Source organism: Micropterus dolomieu, linkage group LG18, assembly GCF_021292245.1.
Source record: "Micropterus dolomieu isolate WLL.071019.BEF.003 ecotype Adirondacks linkage group LG18, ASM2129224v1, whole genome shotgun sequence".
NCBI classification, from domain to species: domain Eukaryota; kingdom Metazoa; phylum Chordata; class Actinopteri; order Centrarchiformes; family Centrarchidae; genus Micropterus; species Micropterus dolomieu.
The window spans coordinates 14,527,953-14,551,244 of record NC_060167.1 but is presented as its reverse complement, the minus strand read 5'-3'; the positions used below and the strand labels follow the sequence as shown (position 1 = coordinate 14,551,244).

At 38.0% G+C, this 23,292-nt stretch overlaps 1 protein-coding gene across 5 annotated transcripts in view; it reads left to right on the top strand.

Annotated features, from left to right (window-relative positions):
• tox2 (TOX high mobility group box family member 2) overlaps nt 1-23,292 on the top strand; it is a 118,366-nt gene that overhangs the window by 2,524 nt on the left and 92,550 nt on the right. For 4 of the 5 annotated variants that reach the window (XM_046076485.1, XM_046076483.1, XM_046076481.1 and 1 more), the window contains exon 1: nt 21,101-21,735. The exons of the other annotated variant lie outside the window; for it this stretch is intronic. In XM_046076485.1, the coding sequence (XP_045932441.1) occupies nt 21,643-21,735 (93 nt within the window). In that variant the 5' untranslated portion in view covers nt 21,101-21,642. Of the gene's footprint in view, nt 1-21,100; nt 21,736-23,292 lie in introns of those variants that run through there. 5 annotated transcript variants of the gene reach the window in all.

The following is a 23,292-nucleotide window of genomic DNA, read 5'->3' as shown; positions in this document are numbered from 1 at the left end:
AGTTTATATCACATTTTGAACGCATTGGCTTAAAAGATGTAAATGTAAATGCTCTGTATTTGTGTAGCGCTTTTACACTACATCGCATTCACACGCATTCATACACTGAGCGTAAGTGCTCAAACGGAAACTAACATTCATTCACACATTCTTACACCGATGGAACATCCATCAAGGCCATTTCAGGGTTCAGTATCTTGCCCAAGAACACTTTGATATGCAGCCTGGAGGAGCCAGGGATTGAACCGCCAATCTTCCAATTAACGGGCAACAAACATAGCTGCCCCAAAAGAGCTGTGTTTTATTAAAATGTTACAACCATCCCCAATCTCCCCTACTGGAACAATTGAAGCAGTTAAAATGGAAGTGCTGAAAGGAGTTGAAGTTTCAGTTATGTGTAAGCACCAAATGAAGTTGACATGCCAATCCAAGTCTAAGGGCTGGGTGAAGTTGAAGTTTCAGTTGAAATGAAAGTGCCAGAGGGAAGATTGAATTGAAGTTCAAGCACTGAAAGTAGATGAAATGTCGGTTGAAGTGTAGGTGATAAATTGAATTGGCGATGTTGGTTGAAAGCAATTTATATACAAATGTTTTTTGTTTTGTTGTTCAACTGGGAAGACCCGAGACCAGAAAGAGTTTCAAGTTGTAGCATTTCTACATATGATTTTTAATACAATTTATGAATATTAATATTTCAGAAATATTCATTCATAAATCCTCGTTAGGGCACCACCGCAAATTCAGTTTGCCCAGGGTCTCCGGACTCCCTAGGTAACGTTATGGGTTTAATAATTGCACAATCATTCCTAGCGATCAGTTAGTAGTAATTGCTTAATCATTTCTATAAAATCAGTCAGTCAATCTCATATCAAAGGTGTAAATTCTCTGTTACAGTGACCTGGAGTCAAACAATACACACACAGTTCCTGTGATTACGGTGAAATTTATTAACTAACTAAAAGGTGGATATAAATGTGGTTAAATATACATCAAAGAAATAATCAATGGCTAAACAAACATGATGCAAACAATGAGAATGTAGTGGAGTTCAATGTAAATTGAGTTGTTCTATTGTGGGGAGAATTTGACTTAACTAATAAGTGCACGTTATGATAATACTAACTCGGTTAAATTTGGCTAGGAGTTTTAGGCTGGAATGATTAAGGATTAAAGCTAATGGATTAACAGACTATTGGACATAAACTCAACCACAAATGCAGGGTTTTAGCCTTACTGCTTGTTGTTTCTCCAGCCAGTTGGTGTTCGGCAACCTCACGACTAGTCAGCGCTTGGGGCTTGGCGTCTTGGTACTCCAGGACCAGCTTTTTACTAGCAGGTTGTCCTGGGGGTCCCCCTTGGTCATCTTATTGAAGAAAACTTGCAGGGAGTTGTTGGTTTGAATGTCCTTTGTTACTACCACGTGGCTGGCCTCCTCTCTGTTGTCGTGGGGAGGAGTGAGTTAACTCGACGAAATAAAGCTTAAAAATAACTTGGTTGTCTTAACAGTCTGATAACTTCAACAAAAAGAAAATAAGATGACTTTACAAACAAAAGAAAAAGATAAATTAAGACGGGAGCACGCTAAGCGCGTGCCGAGACCTGCCGAAGAGCCGAAGTACAAGAGAAGAGAGCGAGCAACATAGAGCTCCGCTGTTTTGTTTGTCTGGCCCCTTGGGGCGTATCCGCAGAGGCCGCTTCCGGTCTCCTCTGAGACTTTGGTGTATTAACTTTTTATATGGTCCTAAAGACTATATGCATGTATTTTAATCAAATACCTCTCCACAATGGAACCTTAGATGTCAAACGGTTATACCATTCTTGGTTTTAAGCATTTGATAAAAAGGGAAAACAATTGTCAGTAGTTACATTAAAAGGGTTAACATTTTGTAGAGACCATGTCAGATTACGAAACTTAACTAGCTTCCTGGATAATATTGGCTATTAAACATTCTTACTTAAATATATATATATAAGCAAGTTATACAAACATGGCATCATATTATGAACAATGAAATACAGAGTAATTCATTAAACAGCAGGAGCGGCATTTCAGAACGATGGCATGTAATACTTAGTTTGTCCTCTTGGGTGACTCTAGTTCCTTGAGAGGAGACTGAAGATCACTTTGATTATTTCTTTAAAACAATCATTTGCTCAGGAGCTGGGGAAATTAGTTATTTAACATTACATTCGAGCTGGAAAATTAATCAAGTAGCACAGGATAACATTTCTGTATCATATCATTTCTGGGGGAGTAAAAGAAGTGTTGGGAATAAAGCATTGGTTAAAAACATCACTTAAATGAAATTCAGAAATCATTGCTGGAAATTGAAGAGCACTGCAAAATTAACTTATATGAATTCTTCTTTTCAATAGCAACAACACAGTAATATAACTACTCAAATGGAAGTGGCGAGACCTGCTAAGTATTTAACAAAGATTATTTACTTAAAACAATAAGGCAAGTTTAAAGAGAACATTCTTGTTCCCACAAAGGAATGTGGGCTGTCCTCCTCTGGTGTTCTGGAGTTTCTCACCAATTCCCATCTGGGTGTGAAGATGAGAATATCTTTTGGTGTGAGGTAATTAAACAAAGAGGAAGGTCAGTTGCCATGGTTATGTGTGTGGAGGGGCAGTTTAGGGTTTCCGGCCCTCCTTCCAAAAGAGTTCTGATAGGCTGTTCAGGAGAAAGTTAGTTTCTGGTTAGTGTTGATATTGTCATTTTAACAGTCAGGGCATTGAGTCTTATCTCAGCTTCACCAGAGGTGAAGCTCTTTCACCAGTGATACTTTCGTCCTTGCATGACCTGCCAAATGCAACAAATTTGAAAGCTAGCCTTATTCTTGTGAATCCAAATTCCATTTTACTGTACTAGTTCAGCTGTTCAGCTGTTCAGCTGTGTCTCTCCTAGGGAGAGACAGAGATTTTTGGAATCTCTTCTTGGCATAAAATAATTAAAACAACACTGGCTGATCCACTACAAAGTGACAGTTAAAGCATTGTAGTGAGTTAAAATGTCAGTTGAAAAGTAATAGATGACCAAATCTCTGTGGATGTATTAATAGTGAAAGTTGCATTGCTATTTGAGGAGTAAAAGATGAAAGTAGTTGAATTGTCAGTTGAGAGGTAAAAGTAAATGTTACTTTTAGCTTCAGCACTGACACTGGAAACAGAGGATTTGGGGAACATAAGAAAACACAGGGAACAGGGCTGACAGCTAAACATGTACTGAGAAGTAGTATGAACTGACGAAAATACTAGTGAGACAAAAACCTAAATACACAAGAGGGGTCGAGATTAGGGATGAAACAATTACCGGTTTAATGATAAACCATGGTAAAATTCCAGATGGTTATTATTACCGTACACATTTTAATTACCATGATAACCGGGTTCGGTGATCGCGTTATAAACTCACGGCAAATACTGGCCAGCATCAACCAAAGTTAGCGACAGTCTTCCAGAAGCAGGCGCACATGCGCAGTATGCAACGTGGGTTTGTTTGGGTCAATAACAACGCGGCAGAAGATTTTTCAGTCACTCTGAAGTCTGGTCATATTTTAGTTTTTATGAGAGCACTGAGGGAAACGTGATTGAAGAAAATTACCTTATAGTGAACAGAGGGTGAGTTAACTTTTAGCTTTGGTTTGTCTGTCTGACCTGCTAACAGCTTGTAAACTGAAGCTCGTTGCTCTGCTGTTTTGTGCATTGTGTGTCTGCAGACTCTATTCGCCCATTGCACATGACACGCAGTTTAGTCAACCAAACAGCATATCTTGTTCATTTTAATTCAAGCGGCTTAATGTTTTTCGCATTTTTACGATACCATGATAATACTGATAACCGTGATAATTTTGGTCACTATAATTGTGATATGAAATTTTCATACCGTTTCATCCCTATTTGAGATAATGAGACACAGGTGAAACACATTAGTGCAGGTGCAAACAATCAAGACTAACAGGAAGTAACCCAAGACAATTACACCATAACAACTTCAAAATGAAACAGGAAAACGGAAAAACAGGAAACAAGAAACACAAACACCAACATCCCAGAACATTGACAGTTCTATTGCAGTGTGAGCAGTTGACATTTTGGTTGTAGTATTAGATCTAAATGTTGCTGAACTGACAGTTAAAGAAAAAAACCAGATCAAGTTTAATTTGACATGTAACAGGGGGAAAGTAGTTTAAGTGTCAGAGAAAGTGTTAGTGGTCAAAGGGATTTGAAAGCAAGCACACAGCTGAACTAGTACAGTAAAATGGAATTTGGATTCACAAGAATAAGGCTAGCTTTCAAATTTGTTGCATTTGGCAGGTCATGCAAGGACGAAAGTATCATTGGTGAAAGATAAACATTAAAGTCTCCATATACACAACACAGTAATTAAGTCCACAAAGTAAAAGTTAAAAAGTAAAATACAGTTATCCTAAAGGTAAATTAACAGTAACTTTGAATGTTGTACAAGCAACACATTAGCCTCATACAGCTAGTGTAAAGACTAGCTTGGTTGGCAGTAAAATAAAAACTAAATTGACCATCACCATCACATAACAAAACAGAAAAAATAAAAATTGTTCAAAATGTTGCTTGTCAATATTTGCATGGTCACAGGTCTGACAAAATGGTGAATGTAACAACTTCAGTTAATGGTAATGTTAGCTATAGGAAGTGGTTGAATGTTAATGTTAGCCGTTGTCCAATGGTATCTATTGGGTTTTTAGATGTGTTTTTTTACCTTGAAATATGGCTCAATGTCCCTCCAGTTTTTCACATTGTTTTTTGAGTTGCTGACCAATCTGGAGACTGTCAATGATAACAGTTTAGGTTGGTGTGAATATGGTGCATGGAAGGCGTTATGTGTTTTCCCACCAGATTTTCAACAACTCTCATGTGATGTACACCACCTTTGAGTCAGGTTCTGCACCCTACTCTGCCTCTGCCTAAGCCTAACTTATGAATGTATCGCCACGACAACATAGAATTTTTTTTTTCATAGTAAAGTCATCAGCAAAAAAAATGAGCTCACTATTCCTGTAGCCTACGAACATCTTTGCCTGCTAAATTGAATATCCTACCTATAATTAAAACACTCTGTAAAGATGATATTTCTTATACAGGTTTAGGTGTCTCACAGTCTAAGTTTGAGAAATGTATAGTTACAGTATTTATTTATATTTATGAATCTATTTACAGATCCACAAATTCAATTCAAATCAATTGGGCTTTATTGTAGACTTTATACATACTTACCAACATAATCGTATACTTAATGTGCTTTCCAAATCAGTGCCATTTCATGTTTTATAATTATATGCAAACATTATTTTTTAATTTACACAAAAAGATAAAAGTAAGGTAAATGATAACTCCATTGCACATATTGTGCTTGTAGTAGATATATGTGACCTGTTGGAATTTAACTGGTGATAAACATACAACCATTGTAAAGACCCATTTATACATTATGATACAGTCTATATTGTAACAAAAATCAGGATATAATGATATAACTCAAAAGGAACCTTAAGCAGATCTCCAAAATGTTACCTTAAACCTGTTCAAAATGTTCCTCTGCTGTGAATGTTGCTGGTTAAGTGAAGGTAGGAGAATAGAGGAAAGGGGACTGTTTTTTAGGCATTTACATGTAGTAGAGATGCAACTAAAGGTTATCTTCATTATTGACTATTCTGCTTATTATTTTGTCAATTAATCAATTGATATTTTTGTCGAAAAAAATTGGAAAATTGTGAAAATTCCTATTAAAATATCCCAGGGCCCAGGGCAGAGTCTTCAGATTCCTTGTTTATCATATTAACAATCAGTCCAGACCCAAAAGATAAGTTTACTATCATACTGAATACGACAAAAAAGAAGCAAATCTTCACAATCAGGAAGCTGATGCGAGAAAATTTTGTAATTTTTGCTTTAAAATGCCTAAAATATCAGTCATCAAATTAGTTGCCATTTACCATTCATTTCAACTTAACAATTTATTAACAAATATAGTGGTAATATGTGTAAGAGTGGCTCATATATGATGGAAAAGCTTAACATCCCTTGATACAGGTCCTGTTTTCCTCCAGATAAAACTCTATGCTCTATCCATTGCTTAGTTAGTAACAGTGAGAACACACCACAGTAAACAGAGCAGGTTGTTTACATATTTTAGCAACACGAAGATATGCAGTCCTGTAAAGCTGTTATTCACTTGATGGCATCTGTTTTCAATAATACTTCCATGTTCATCGAGTATGAGTGGGAATATACAGAATGACAGACATGATTATGGTGAATCAGTGATATTGATGCAGATGTTTGAAATAACTGAGGTGCGCTGGTACAATGTTGCTATAATAGAGGTAAAAGAAACATTGATGATTGAGGAGGAGGGTGAATGAGGCAGATGGAATTTAAGATCAAAGAGGAGGACTAAATGCTTTGTCTTTTAACACAAGTAGAAACTTTAATCCATGATCTCATCAGGGGAGAACGGGACACATGGAGGTGTGTGGCTGATTCAGTAATAGAACCCAGCGAGATAAAAGCAAAACCCTGTAATGCACTGTGACACAAGGCTCACATCAAGAGCAGAGAAAAGAAATGGTAAAAATGTTCGGCTGATAAAAAAGCCATGTTTTCTGTCAAATATTAATGACCCCATGAAAGGCTTTGCTCATAACAGCAGCTATTCTGAATTTATAAAGAGGCACAGTTACACAGAATAACGATAAATAACTTCTTCCAGCTCTCACAACCACACCCTTTTCTCTTAGACGGGTACACAACACAGGCAGTCGCATCTGTCTGTGTGTGTCTCTCTCACACACACGCACGTGTGTGTGTGTCTGTGCGTGTGCAAGTGCGTGTGCGTGTCCATGCGCGTGCTTAATGTTTGTGCAGCTCTGACTTATTTTTCACTTTTCCCTTTAACTTCCTGTGAGTCACCAGCAGTGAAGGAAATACTTTACAGCTGTACCTTTATTTTTATGTGAAAACACGGCTTAATGCACACAGAGAACAAAAGCAGGAATCTGGTACAATGTTTTGCTTCACTTGTAAATTCCTGTGCACCTACTTAATTTGCTTTGCTACTCAATGGTAAAGTGCAGTTATAGAGCTGTTACATAACCTTTGCTTATTTAAGTATGTCATGAGCCTAGAGTGGCTTATGTAACTTTACAAGATGGTATAAATCTGTAGATCCTCTCCTCCTTTCACTTATCCAAAATCCAAGATATATCTTTTGTGTTGATGGAAATTGCTCACAGAGAATCTGTGAGAAAGTATTCTTGATTATCATGCATGAGATTAGTTTCTCTAAAGTGGATGGTGTCTCCACAAATCTTTTTTTTTTTAACCACAATTAATGTGACGCAGTGCAGTACAAGTTGCAAATGTTTCCTGTCACAAGTGAGATGCAAGGAGAAAAGAAATGAAGATATTCTTCATTTCAGATATTCATAATTAATGTTTTCCAAGTCACCACACAAGGAATAAAAAGTATTTTGATGAGAGTAGGGCTTGATGGCTGCTTGTTCATTTGTCATTCTCAGAACTACACGGAGAGATTAAATGTCTGTAGAATTTTTTTGTTTCCAAAAATCTATGATATAATCAAGAAAATCTTGTCATTGTGAAAGCTCCTGGATGATTGGTGGAAATGTTGTCAGAGCATTACATAACCCAAAGGCATTCACTCAGATTCATGAACCTAAGAGTATGGTGAAAGGGTCTGTCCATTGTGATTTATGAAATTTACCAATTTCTGAAGAGGGCCAGATTTACAGATAGAAAAGTGTTTTTGTCATGACTCCATCTGTTGTCAGAGTTTGACTATGGATCTAAACACATCAGTCAGCAACATAACCCAGCGTCTACATAGAGTTTGGTGTTGGTATTGGTGGGAAACAGGTGCAGTTAAGAGGATGGTCATTAGTGTATTGCCTCTCATGTTGGTAAGTTAGAGGAATGGAAAGTTGAGCCTTGATAAATATTTGGATACATTCAACCAGGAAGAAGTTGATCTTTAGATGTTAATGTAATAGGTTAACAGAGAAAATAAAAATAAATGAATGGATAAGAGCTAGGAGGTGTGGCCCATTATTAGTAATGTAGTGGTCAACTTCTCACTGCATAATTTAACACGTCCTCATACTTAAATGACATAATAGGAGAAAATGACATATATGACTGCATGATATATGATATATACCAGTGACTGGCGTACCAGACCTTCATCGTCATGGTTATGTAAGTTAAGTTACATGACTTATGTCGCATGATTTACAGAAGGTCACAGTTTGGTTAGGTTTAGGCACCAAGGGTTGTATTACAGAAAGTTCCTAACTGGCAGATCCTGTCCTAACTGCTTGGTAACCATGGTAATAAGGGTTAGGAACAAATTTAGGAAAAGGCCATTACAGATTAACAGTTCCTAAGTCAATATTCCTTTCCTAACTTTAGATAAGAAAAGTGTATTACAGAAGCATCGTAACTTCGTATAATCTTAAATAAACTCTCCTAACTTTAGGAGAACGGTTAAGCTGTCCTAACTTTTACTTTTCCACCAGGTAGTGTTTGCTAACTCGTTTAATCCACATGGTTGCTCTTTAAGTGCTTTTACAAAATCAACAAAATGTCAACAAGCGGAACTTAATTGATTCTACCGATGCTTTTGGTGACAAAACACTCAGGGCTGTAGGTGATGTAACGCAAGATAATGTCTCATTATGTAGGCTAACATAATGTAAAGGCTTGATGTAACAAAAGGATCCTAATGCAAGTCTTTAATAGGAGGAGATCATTAAATTCAAGAAATACATGAAAAACATGATGACGTTAACCCGCAGCCTTTATTATTATTAGTCTTTTTTTTTCATTATTAGCCTAACTTTCCCTGAGAAGAGTAGCCTACGGGTTTCTGTGTCAGTGAGGGAGCACAGGAGGAGCCACCAGCGGTTTCATCTGCTCTTTGGACACAACAGTTGCCTGTGTCTTCATATCACTGTAAATGGACTTATTTTCTTTTTAACAGCATCAGCGCTCAACTGGATGCCGGATATGCGGCGGAGACTGTGTCCACTATTTTATCCCTGTCTCTCTCTTTAATCTCCACAGTTAAGCATTATGTGGATTTGGATTTCTCGACGGAGGTTACAAACACCTCTAAGTCATCTGACTTGAAGTTCAATGATAGTTGTTGTTTCTGCTCCATTTTTCAGTGTATGTTTTACTTAACAAAACTACCAAAAAACAGCAATTAAATGCGCAATGCTTGGCGAAATGAGTAGCATCGGTTGCTAGGTAACAGACATAAAAGTTGATAACCGATGTTGGATCGAGTATTTAAGATTTCCTAACCTGAGATAAGACAGGTTGAAGTAAGATAAGAGAGGATTCCTATAGTTAGTTAGGATTTGCTTCTGTAATACCAAATTGAGAGAAATCCTAACTTAGAATCTTCCTCTCTTAACTTTTAAGATAGGAAGTTTCTGTAATACGGTTCCAGAACTACTTTGTTAGGTTTAGGAAAAGGACCTTGTTGCTCTTTATATTACCTCACCTGACTTCCTTCTTTTCTTGTGTCATTATTACTTTGGCTACTAGGTTATTAACAGCTTATTACCACCCATATTAATAATAAATGTAAATATGAGTGGTAATGAACTGCTTGCGTAGACGACCTATACAGCAGTAGTTTTGGGGATGGCGGTCTTCCATAATTCCAGTACGGCAGACTGTACGGCAGAATTACAGTACATTAATTACTAACAGCAAAGATATCTCCCACTGAACCTGTGGCAACATGGCTGCAAAGTCATGGCAGCAATGTCTCAATAAAATCCTATTTTAACACTAATGCAATTGATTTAGCTAATTAAAAAATTATTCAAAACGTTTCACTTGGAAACAAACTACTCCAACATACTACATAGTAATGCAAAAGTAGCTAATGTAGGCTAATTAAATGATGTGACAACAAGGTTAGGCTGAAATAATGAGTTAACACTTCCAAGTTGGAATAACTGTAACTGGTTTTGCTGTTCTTCCCATTCTTCTGACATAGAGGAAGGTTGAATTTTAGTCAGATCACTGGTAAAATAACAAAAGTTCATGTTAGGAAGAAACAATTTTGCTGTAAGTTTGTTTTGGAGTCAAAATCCTCAAATCCAGTGTGAGAAGAACTTAGTTACACACATTAGCCATTGCAACTTTATGAAGAGACAATATGTCAGGAGTGAATGTTTCTCATCTTCTCCTCCTCTGCCCCCAAGTGGCCAAAAAAACAATTAATACAACTTTATAACTCAATTCAATTATGTTCTTTTGTCAAATAGAATCAAATAAGTTCTTGTAATTTAAAAATAAATACCCTCGTCCTGTGATGGTAATAGATGATGTTTTGACAATCACAAACTTCTGTACAGACACTCCACCCCCACCCTGACCCTCACAATATGGACATACAGTAAATTATCAGCCTTACTGGTGATAGTGCTTTTTTTCCCTATAGAATCTATGAATTTAATTAACACTGTAATGTATATTTAGGTTTATAAATTTTAATTTCACAAAAATACACCTGTTTTTGCTTCTGAGACAGAAAGTATAAAAGTGTAATTATCTTATCACCATATTTACAATGTTGTTTGGTTGTATTCTACAGTCTGTTGGGTGGTTCGTGTGTGGTGAATTCAGTATAGCTGTAATAAGTGTGAACATTAGTGTGCCATACAGGAAGTTGATGTTAGGAGAACTAACACTTGTTGCTCTAATGGTAGTTCTTTGCTAGGCCACCATATAAATCATTTTGTGGCATTTAATTGGATCTTTCTTTACACTGCATGTCTCATTTTGTCTTCTCATATTTCAGCCTCACGCCCCTGCCCCTCTTACTGTCAGACCAGGATATAGTCTGGGACATTTTAAAATGTTTTTGTATCAGCCTTGTTTGGCGGGCTGCCTGCCCCACAGGTCAGCTAGCCACCGGGAAAACCAGGCACTCCAGATGGCCAGTCTGAGAATGAAAGCAAGTTACCAAGCCCTTTTGAACATCAGTGCATTCTAGATTTTAAATTAAATTTCAATGCTTTAATATTTCAGTAATATTGGTAAAACAAGTAAATGTTGTACAGTGCAGTGGTAATGATTGCTTTCAATAATGAGGGAGTTTGTATTAGCTAAACATTAAAATGAACACCATACAGTAAGTCTATCTATGGTCATTACATTACTTCCTCTTACAACTGTCTACCAACTAACTATTCTGAATCCCTATAGTCAACAAAATCAGTGTGGGCAAGAGATGCTGTAAGGCAGGAAGTTATGCTCTTTGCTTCCTGTAGGCTGCTATTTGTTGTGGTGGAAACTATGAAACAATCACCAACTCAGGAGCTGGATCCGCCACAGTTGGCATTTCTAGATAATATATGTTATAACAGGCAAGAGGGCCTATCCTGTTTGAAAGGCTCCAAATGTAAACAAAAAAATACAGCTTTCCTTTGCTCACATTTGGAAGACAAAATTACTGTAGTATGTCCTTTGTAACCCCTACTATCCCATATAATCTGTTGTGGACCTTTCAATTGTTGATGATCTTTGTCATATTACTATGGTGTATTTACAAGGTATTTGGTTCAGACACATCACATGAACTGTATATATATTTATTCATATAACCTCCACTGTAAACTTAGGTCATTAGTTTAAATATCTGTAATGTCACTCTGAAAGATGCAGCCCACAAAGGGAGATCCCCATCCTGAATTGAGACTAGCTATGGGTGTTTAGTACCATGTGGTGGTACTTTGTTATCAGTAGCCATGCAATATGATATAAATGTTTGTCAGTAGGATATTAAAATGAAATCTCTGATGCAATCCATTTAGCCTACTATTTTTCAGAATGTGGTGGTTTTTAAAAACACAACTGACTTTTACACAGTATCTGTACAAACCTTCCATTTTTTAAACCAATTTGGGATATGGGTTTGAAAGCAGTGTTTCTTCAGATAATAACAAGCCTAAATAAAAATGTTCTTAGATCAAACTTAATTTAAAAGCTCTCTAATCAAAAATAGGAATGTTTAATTCAGTCAAAGCTGGCAGGCAATCTTTTTGTCCCAAAAACAGAAATAAATATCTCCCCTCAGTATGTATTAGAAAATGTGGAATATGAAATTATGGACAAAGTGGCTGATTTTCACTTAAAGATATAGTATTAACATTAAGGTCAAATATTGAGGAAGTGCAAATTATTTGACAAAAGTATTGTACAGTTAATAGTTCTGAGAGAACAACAACTAAATTCATAGGAGGTAATCGGGTTTTTTTTGTTAGTGACTGCTTTCAGCTTTCAGAGTGATTGGCAGCTAAATAGTTGTCTTCAGTTTCAGAAGACATTTGAATTATTAAACAGAGCCTTAATTGAGTGAATAGAAATTGTTTGAATGGTTGTTATATGGGAGCTTTCTATTGTTTTGGTTAACAAATAACCAGAAATTACATTAAATGACTCTATTTTTGTCTCAGGAAGTGGAACAGATGTTAAGCTTTAAGCACTGAAAGATTAATAAGGTTTATAAAAATGGGCATTATACTGCAGACTGTGCGTCTCAAATTCAAGAGCAGCAGAAGGGTACCAGTGAGAGATTGAACCATGTATCTTTTGTTCTCTCTTGCCTCTACACCCTTCACATTCAAATGACCTCTGAAACCAGCATGGCTATCTGCCTGATAGATATTACAGTATTTTGTCTGTGTCTGCTATGTGCTAGACTTCAGAACCACCCTCCCTCACCATGCAAGCTGACCTTTCATATTTAGTATATGTTGGGTAAAGGTCACTATTGTTTTGGCTTCTCTCCACTGGTTTTGTTGTGTGATTGGAAATGCCCGCAGAGTCTTCGACATATAAATATTTCCATGTTGCTGTCAAAAACATGTAAAGGGCAAGTAATCATGGTACAGTTTCAGTAAGTGACTGTTGAGATTTCTAATCACGCCAGGCTGATTAGCTTACACCTGAGCATGCAGAGCTATAATGTTGTGAGTTTCTCCTCTCATTAATTTCCATTACTTCTATTCAGCCATGATCAGCTTTGTGTTCTTGTGACCTGAAGTCTCGGGCACGCAAAGCTTGAAATTAGCGTAAGACCATATGTATCATGTGTCATGAATTGAAAAATAAAATACTTCATTATCGGGGGAAGCATCACCTGTTCAAAGCACTTAATTATTAAGATATAAATATACATTTTTCCTTTCGACTACAGATTTAATGTCACAGGCATGTCTTTTCTCTCTCAGACTTCACTTTCAATGGTAAGGCAATGGATTTTCTTACATTAGATTTCCCAATCACATAAAGTGCCTGCTGCCGGCTCCCTGTGACAGGTGCAGAAACCTAAACAGCCTCTTTGAAAACAGAATGCCTCATTGCCAAAACCATGTACATTATTTCATTACAGGGAGATCTTATAATAGTGGGTAAGCTACGTGTCTATTTCTCTATGTTCAGTATATTGTTGAAACAATTTCGACCTTCAACATATTTCACTCATCTACTGGAATTTTAGACTTTTGTTTCATCACGCTGTCTTTCATTCTGTCATCATCTCTCTCTGTGGTGGTTCTGTTTTAAGACTTGAGAATGTGAAAGGCTCCAGTTAAGCTTCAAATGCCCCCCCTCCTCTTCCCAATGAGATGGAAACATTAATCAATTAGGTTGGCCCTTAAAGGATCTGAAGGAGATGAAGCTCCCCTCTCTCTGAAAATGAAATGCCACAGACTTTTAAATCCAGTCAAAGGGCATTTTTCCCAATCTTGCTCTCTTCTCGTTTTCCCCCTCCCTTTCATTACCCACTCCCTGTTTCATTCATCTTCCCTCCCATCCCCCCTCTCATTTCTCATGTGCAACATAAGTAGAAGGTCGGGGAATGAGAGAATGATGAAGAGGAGGGTTTTATTCAGGAGTGGAATGGAAGGATGAGGGGATGGTGGGGCTGTGATAACATGAGTTAAAGTAACATTTTCTAGGAAAAAAAATCTAAAGGCTAAAAATTTCTAATTGCTTTGCATCAAACACAAAACAGCAGATTTACATTGTTTCACCTCACCACCTCCTAATTTTGTAATAAATGTCAAAATAAAAATAATTTCATTGATTTGAATGCACAGACAAGTCAGAACCCAACAGTTGCCCATATCCTTGACATGGAAATGTTGTAACAAAAAAATTATAATTTAATAAAATGTCAAACATCTGTATATGAATAGTAAATACTGTATGTGGTTGGTTTGCATCTGGTTGAAATGCAACAGCAGCTAATTACTAGTATGGAAAAGGGTCACGCAGAGGGTGGAGCAGGCTCCATGAATGGCAGTTGTTTCAATGGCTGATTGTCCAAAGGAACAAGAGACAACATAGTCTCATTATTGAAGGTCAGTGGCTAGAAAAGGTTAGCAAAGGTTCACCATTGAACAGCCCTTTGTGGTGCGCCTGCCACGGCCTTGCACAGAATTTATTCATACACGCTTTGATACAAAACTCAACTGTTGTTTTGGTAAAGAGAAGTGCAAATTCTGCAAAGCATTCTTTGGCATGTAATTGTTGGTTATTCTGGAACTGTCATACATTCTGGTTTATTTGCACATTTTAATTCATTTGATGCCATGCCAGGAAGTCTTGCATTTTGTCACTCGAAATGTCTGCAGAGTCATTAAGTCAGTTACAGGTTTTCATGTACAGTACGTCTTTACTGGGCATAGGCAGTTGCACTCTCTGATAGAATGTACAGAAATATGATCACATAGAGGAGCAAATAAAATGTACTGGGGGTCGGTGACAAATATCCCTAGACAAGAATGGGGTCTTTTGTAAGGCTTTTGGTCAGTGTGTCAGTTTTAGGCAAGAAGCTACATGCTGTGTCTAGAAAGTCTAGATGTTGCATCTGGAGCCATTATATACCTGTCATGTCATCATTTCCATTGTTAATCCCCACAATACTATCCATCGTCAACCGCTTATCCTGCGTACAGGGTCACGGGGGGCTGGAGCCTATCCCAGCTGACATTGGGCGAAAGGCAGGGTACACCCTGAACAGGTCGCCAGTTAATCGCAGGGCCACACATAGACAAAAAATCAACTCACACCTAAGGACAATTTTAGAGACACTAATTAACCTGCTTGTCTTTGGATAGTGGCAGGAAGCTGGAGCACCCGGAGAGAACCCACGCGGACACGCATTAAGATGCAAACTCCACACAGAAAGGCCAGGTTTGAACCCACGACCTTCTTGCTGTGAGGCGACAGTGCTAACCACTCATTCCCAGAGTCCTATTTAAATTAATTTTCTTGTCTTCTTTTTATGATCATAATAGTTCTGAACAACATAAGAGAAATTATTGGATGTGCATGGTTGAGGAGAAACAGCCAAACACACTGAGCTGAATGGTTTTTCATTTAACAAATTTAGGTAGCTGCAAATGAGCAGAAATTTGAAAGTAAAAGAAAAATTAAACACCGGAGTACCAGTCTGATTGAGCTGAAATAGAAATAAAGTGAAATTCATTTTATGAGAAAGAAAGGCAAAGGCAAAGTCATTTATAAAGGCATTTACAAAGCATTTTTAGCCGCTCTATCACAGAGTAATTCACAGAACACAAATGGCACAAATCCAAGCAAAGGTGAGTCTTTTCAGCATAATCAGTTTCCATGGGTTTTTTTTTTCCCACAAAGTTGCTGCTTCTTTGTAATACTGCAAAAACAGTGTGTTTTCTGTGTAAATTACGGCCATTAATGAGTCATCTCTCTGCTTAATGGACCTATTGAACTATTTCCTGTTTACCATTACTTTGCTGTTTGCTTTTTCTCAGGACAACCTTATATGGAATTGCTACCAGTGGACCAAGGCAATTTGCTCTAGTGCTAAATTAAATCAGTGAGAAAGGTAGCAACATTTAGACTTCAAATGTGAGTTAAAAGGAATAGAACTTGGCGCAACATCCATGTGAAAAATAACCATGTGCTGCTCTGATGTTAGTAAAGAAAGCACTTGAACCCTCAAACGTCTGGCAGTAATTTCTGAACCTGAAAGCTTTGACCTATTTTACAAAAGAATAAGCATTAATATTTTAAACAAAATGACCAACAACGAAAGTCCTGCTGTGTCTGATGAAACTGCACCTTGACAGCTTCACTTCTCATAACTAGTGGGAAGCTGAGGGTCTTATTATAGTGACGTTAAATAACACTTGCATAACTCTGCTTATTTGTTACAGATGAGAGAGTAGGCTAATGTGTATTCTCTTGTGTGGAGGAGGAGGAGGGCACTTAAGAAATGCGGAATTAGTGTACAGTAGGACCTCTGAAATACACAGTGGGTGGGGGTTATTTGTTGAAGGACACCTTCCTTTATACACTTCCTTAATTCATTTTGAGTATTTTCACATTCTTCTTCTTCTTCATTTAGATTTTTTTTCATTCACCACTATTCACTTCATTGGAGACAAATTTGTGACCTTATTTCCGTGACAATATTCTTTGACAAGTTTTGTGCACGTTCATTTTTATTTTTATACATTAACATCTTACATTTTTGGATGTTAGTGAACTATTTCAGCAAGTGTTGGATGGATTATTATAAAATGTTGTCAGGACATTCAGTGTGGCCAGAGAATAAATCCTAATTACTTTGGAGACTTTTTCTCTGGCACCATGATGAGGTTGGTATCTGGTTTTGAGTGAAATGTCTCAACAACTGTAGGATGGATTGCCAAGAAACACACACATTCATGTTCCCCCCAGGATGAATTTTAATCACTTTGATCCTCTAATTTTCATGTAGCCGATCATCTGTTTGTCCCATCCCTTGGTGTATGACCAGATATTTGCAAAACTGACATCAGCCTCAGCTGTACTTTGTATTTTGCATTATTTAGTAAATGTTACTGTAACATGCTAAGATGGTTATATGGTAAATGTTATTGTTAAAAATATACTGTGTTGTTATTATGTTAAAATATCATCATGTTGACAGCTTCATTGTGAACATATCAGCATGCTGATGTTAGCATTCAGCTCAAACCATCACTGTGTCTCTGTACAGTCTTGCAGAGCAGCTAGCATGGCTGTATCGGAATATTCTAGCTGCAGCTCACCTGTTCTAATAAACACTGTTTAAAAATGTGATAGGATAGTTATTTTAACCAATAAAAGAGAACTTCTCCTCACTATCTCAAAACTTCTCAGACTGCAGATAGAGCCTTTTAATATATATAAGATATATATAAAACATGTTATGATTGTTTTCATATTTCACGTAGAAGGAAGTTGTTATAAAATCACTGTTTAAGCCTACATTTTCTGTGATAAAATCGTTCATATCAGTCACATCAATTCTACCATAACCCACATAACAATTGCAGCAAAGAGGTGCTATTCTCTTCTTTACTATGGGAACCTTGTAATATATATAATTTAAACATTTGCCTTAAAAAACTGAGACAAGGGGAAAGCAGCAAATAGCTCATAGTGTGATAAAAGCCCTTGTAAATGATCTACAGTGATGTAAAACAAACAAGCAAAGGCAGAAAATGAGCAAAACCCCCAGTCACACTGTGTCTTGAGATAAAGGGGGATAATTATTTCTTTGGTGTTGTTTATCGCTCATTGGCGGTAATCAGTGCACATTTCCATGTGGAAGAAGAATGAACAGCCCACTTAAATGCAAGATGAGAAATCTAAGGGGCAGAGTAGAAAAGGAACGAAATTTTTCTGTCTTTTGTCTTGTACCACTCTTTGTAAATGTTTTGTTTTGAAGTGAAATTGCACACCAATTTAAACAAAATTTTTCTCTCCAAAGCCAATTGCTCCTCTAAAAGCACAAAGCAATACTGAACATTACCGAGTTCCTTAATAAGTAACAAACATTTCTGAGGACTTCAAGTCACCACTTAGAGAAATGATCTGTCTACAAATGGAAAATTAGTTACCAATTTCCGAAAAGTAAGTTCAATTACGCTCAGAAGAAGTTGTAAAACCAGTACTGCTGTCATCATCTGAGTACTGGTGGGGTCGTAACCCTTAATGGAAAATATTGTTTTATATTTCCCTCTCATTTCCTGGTGCTAGCTGCTCTTACCAAGGCAATAAAAAGTGTTTGTTCTGCTAATTGCTCTGAGTGGATGAATGTATTTCAAAATGGCATGCAAGATGATGTAATTTGCATCCTACGTATCTTTTGTCTGACTTTTCCATGCGTATCCCCCACTTTATTTACATGTTACACCAGTCTGAGTCCCTACTTTGTTAACCCCCCAACTAATTCCATGTCTCAATTATTACCAACATCCTTCTCACTCTTACACCTCTTTCTCTTTTTTTCCATTAACTAAATTTCTTCCACCCCCACTTTTTTTTAAATGAACCATCTTTCCTTCTCAATGGCGGCATAATTCCCTTTCTGTCTGGCCATTACGCAGTGCTGTAACACAAAAAAACTACACACATTCCTTTCCCATGAAGCCATGGGTCAGCTCGTGCCAGATACCCCTGTGTACTGTATGTTCTGACCGAGTGAACAAGTGACAGTAAGAGAGAAAGTGAGAGACAGGCAGGGAAGAATCAGACAGACAGTGTCGCAGAGGTACTGAATGAGGAGAAATCTGTATCTTTGTGACAGTTAACCTTATGAGCTTGCAGTCAGGACAGCCTGAGCTGGCAGCTGATGGCAGACCGCCACAGCAAGCCCACAGTGCGACCCATCTGTGCCTGGTATTAAAGCAGGCTCACACTCCAGGGCCGAAGCCACCATGCAGCGTAATAGCTACACGGACATAGGCATAGTCCTGAGGGGGCCAGCAAGTCGCCCACTGGGATGACAATAGCAGCTTGGTTAACACAAACACGAGCACTCACACTTCTACAAAAACTCCCACACATGCACCAAAAGCACAGAAAGACAAGAAATAACACACTTTGGACGGGACTCATGACTTACATGTTGCTTTGCCTTGCAAAAACACATTAATGACACTTTCCTACACATATGAGTGAGCACATAACACCACTCCACCTTATTCTCCAAAACAGTGTGATACACATTTGGCTGTGAGCGATGTTATTTTCCCTCTCTGCACCTATTTGAAGCTCTGGTTGGACATTGTTCTGTGTTTACATCCTGTTGTGTCGACCGCTGTGTGAGTATGTTTTGGATTTGTCCAGGTGTGTGTAAATGTGATTGTGTGTGTATGTGTGTATGTAAGGGTCAAAACTGGAGCACAGTGGCAATGTATGTTATCACAGCTACCGTGAGGAGTCTATGTCTTCTCAGTGTGTATTCAACTGCCTACTGGCTAGAAGACAGGCGTCAAAATGAAATAAAGTGGGGAAAAAAGTACATTTACAAAATAGCTATAGGCAGTAATGTACTGGAGTAGGTAAAAAGAATTTACCAAAAATGATAGCTTAGCAGTAACTTTATAACCTAAATTATGCCAGTATTGCACATCAAACAAGGGGTATCAAAGAGATGTAAGTCATTTAAACGTGGCATCTTAAAGGGACAGCAAAACCCAGAATCTATCTGGCCTTTTCTTGTCTGGAGTCTGCTATGTCATTCTTCACTGACCTTCAGCTGTGTCCCTCCTAATATTCAGCTCGTAGTTGTGTTAATGGACATCCATGACAGCAGCTTGAACCCCGATTTCTTCTCATTTCCCCCCTTGAATAGGTTGAATAGGTTAGAGTTACAAAAATGTTTTTTCCACATTGTTTAACAATATAACATTATGTATTATTTTTCAGATTTGTCCCACACGGAAGATCTATGATGTTCAGAAAAAAATTCACACCGAGTATTACATACATTTGTAGACATTTCCCTAAAAATTCAGTCTGACACACTGTATTTGTTACCTTTGGAAACTTTTGATTTTGTAGTTGCATGATTTATATTTTAGTATATAAATGTAACATTAAGTGCCCTTTGGTGGTAGATCAGTGATGCAATGTACTGGTACTTTGAGGTACTTTAAATTGAGTATTTTCATTTTAGCCACTTCATACAACTTCACAACAATTCAAAGGGATTCATTTTACTTTTTGGTCCACTACATTTATCTAAAAGCTATAGTTACTAGTTTCTTTGCAAATAAAGATTTTATTTGCAAAACATGTGGTCAGTTCGTAAAATGTGATGCCATGTTATAGATTAAACTACCCAGCAGTATATAAAAAAGTAAAATTTAGCTTCACCTCGACCAATTATAATCGTAAAATGCAGTGATAATATTCCATTAATATAATAGGCTATCACACACAAGGTCCATGTTTCTGCATTAGAAACTTGTGCATTTGTTACTTTTGATACACTTTTTTGGATACATAGTAGGCTACATACATTTACTTGTTAATGCAAGACTTTAGTTGTTATGGAGTATTTTTAAGTGTGGTATATACTTTTACTGCAGCTGTGGCCCAGGGGCTAAAGAGGGTTGTCCACTAATCAAGAAGTGTCTTTGCCATCAGTGTGTGATGTGAATGGGGTGAATGTGACATGCAGTGTAAAGTGATTTGAGTGGTCGGAAGACTAGAAAAGCGCTAAGTACAGGCCATTTACCATTCCACCACTGTGGAATACTGCAATTACAGGGAATGGACACATCCATTCATCCAATTTTTATACCAGTTTAGTGTCAAGGGAGGACTAGAGCAAATAAGAGGTTAGGAGCTGGTTATGATCTTGATGACACTGTCAGAGTTATGATCACAGAAAACAAGTTTGACACCAGCTACTTGTTTACAGGTCTTTAAATCAGACTGTTTAGACTCTGAAAATGAGTTTAATTAACTTGAGATCAACTCAAGGTAGAGTTAGGTTTGTAATGTTCTCACTACCCCAAAAAGGCTGTCTCTATCCTGCCAACTGAAAGGTAACTTGACCTCAGTTTGGGAGGACCCATTCTCCACTACACCCCCTGTCAATCCTCCTAACTCCACTGACCCTCTTCTCGCCCGTTCCTCTTCTGGCCGGTAGAGGTCGCAGCCTAGCAGTCGCTCAGTGGAGGGGAAAGCATGGATGTATCCGAGCGCTCCCACATTACAAAACTACTGGAAACCTGGAACGGAGCAAGGGCGCGTTACGGGAGAAACCGTCGACCGGATCAGTTCTGCATCTTTACCTGCAACAGGGCCGGCTCGGCCCGCTGACAAACAACTTTAGTGACCGTTTTACTTTATTATTTCCTGTGATTACCGAGGCTCCCCTCTCTTTCTCCCTCTCTCCAAGTGAACTTTATAGGGATGATATATCAGAGCATCACCGCGCTGAATGCCCAGATAGTGCTGAAGTAGGTGTAGGACGGATGTGAGGAGTGAACGACTGGAGAGACTCGGGCCTCTTCTTCTACTACTACTTTTTGTTCGGTTTTACACACAAGAGAAAAGAGTGTGAGAGAGAGACTGTGTGTGTGTGTGTGTGTGTGTGTGTGTGTGTGTGCGCGCAGGAGAGTGAAAAAGAGAGAGAGAGAGAGAGAGAGAGAGAGAGAGAGAGAGAGAGAGAGAAAGAAAGAGGGAGAAGTCGCACCGGTTTTTTTGGAGCTACGCTTTCATGCCGTCAGTCTTGCGGACTCTGAGATGGACGTCAGATTTTATCCAGCTCCCCCTGCAAGCGTGGGTTCATGTACGTTACCGACTGACTCCGGTTTGGACTATTACCATTCCAACAAGGTAACAATTATCTTTACTTTACGAGCTTATTGTCGGTCAGATGTGCAGCCTTCGGTGTGATGATGCATACGCGCACGCACAAATACATTGGTTACACATGGTGGCCATATAGGCTAACAAGTGTTAGGAAGACCACCAGGGTCAAGTGCTACACTTTTAGTGCCCTCGGGATGAATTACACTGAAATGTGTCTGTAAGCTGCAGCATCGCTGAACTTTGTTGTATTTCTGATGCGCAGATTGTTTAAAACTCTACAGGAAATCACACATGACACCTGTTCTGAGCTCGTGCACGCTGGTTTCCCTTTAATTCGAATTTGTTAATGTGTAAATCTGGTAGATTATGGGTAAATTGACTGTCGCTGTCCTGTGAGCTGAGTTGGAGCGCACTCCTCTCTCCAGAGCATTGGGAGTACAAGCGAATGCTCTCTCTGAACAAACTGGACACAAATTCAATATGTGCCTCTTTCTCCTTTAAACGGAACACATGTAAACCAGCAAAATTGTTCCCTGTATAATTTAAACCATGCCTATCTAACGGAAACACACTATCTGCTCCACGCAGGTTCCCACATGGGTCAATGCACAATTAGTCCAATAAACAACTATCAAGATTGCGTCTGAATGTGATGCATGCTATGGGTCGGGCTTTTTGTGATGCTCTAAGGCATAGCCTACACCGTGCAGCTTGTAACTGGACAGTCTGCATATTAATGTGTCTTCTTGTGCCTCATTGCTCGATAAAGGTCTTTCCGTGAAGAATATTTTACATTTTAATATATATATATATATTTTTTTTACCATACATACAATCTCATCAGCAAGCACATAATAACTTTTTTTAAGGAATTAATTATTCATCAGTGACCTATAGCGAAACCACCCGTTGTTACTTAAAATTCTAAAGGATGAAATATCGGCATTTATTTATTAGCTTTTGTGCTCATATCAACACACGCACATGCGTTTTTACGCACGAAAATTGGTATCCAATGTTACTAGAATCAGACACTTTTATTAGTAAATTGAAGTGAGAATAGGTGCCATGAATTAATTATCACTGACAAACTTCTATTTGATGGAAGGTACTACAGAATCAGTTCCCATCAGTCCTTTTTAGATAGCAAAATATTGTCACGTTTCTTGAATAATGCAGATATTTCTGCTGAATGTCATAGGGCCTACACTAAGAGATCGCTTTTGCATTGCTCACTCTTTCCATGTACTTGGTACTGGCTCTTTGCTTTGCTGATAAAAGGTTTTGCATTTAGACAAATGTACACGCCTGCCAAATAGTCCAGGTCAACCCCTCACAGGCAAAAAGGCAACTTTTTTTTTCATGTGGTCAAGGCAAAACTTGTGTAAACAATTGGTAGAGCTAGAAGAAAGCATTATACCCACAGCCATTCAAATAGGTTTGCTTGCCTTAGCACCTGGAGGGAAGCCAGCAGGCAGTTAACATTTGCTGATGACAAAGTGAAACATTATAGCACAGTACAATATTTGAATTGTTAATCTCTCCTGTCCACACACACAGTCACCTGTATGTACAGTATAC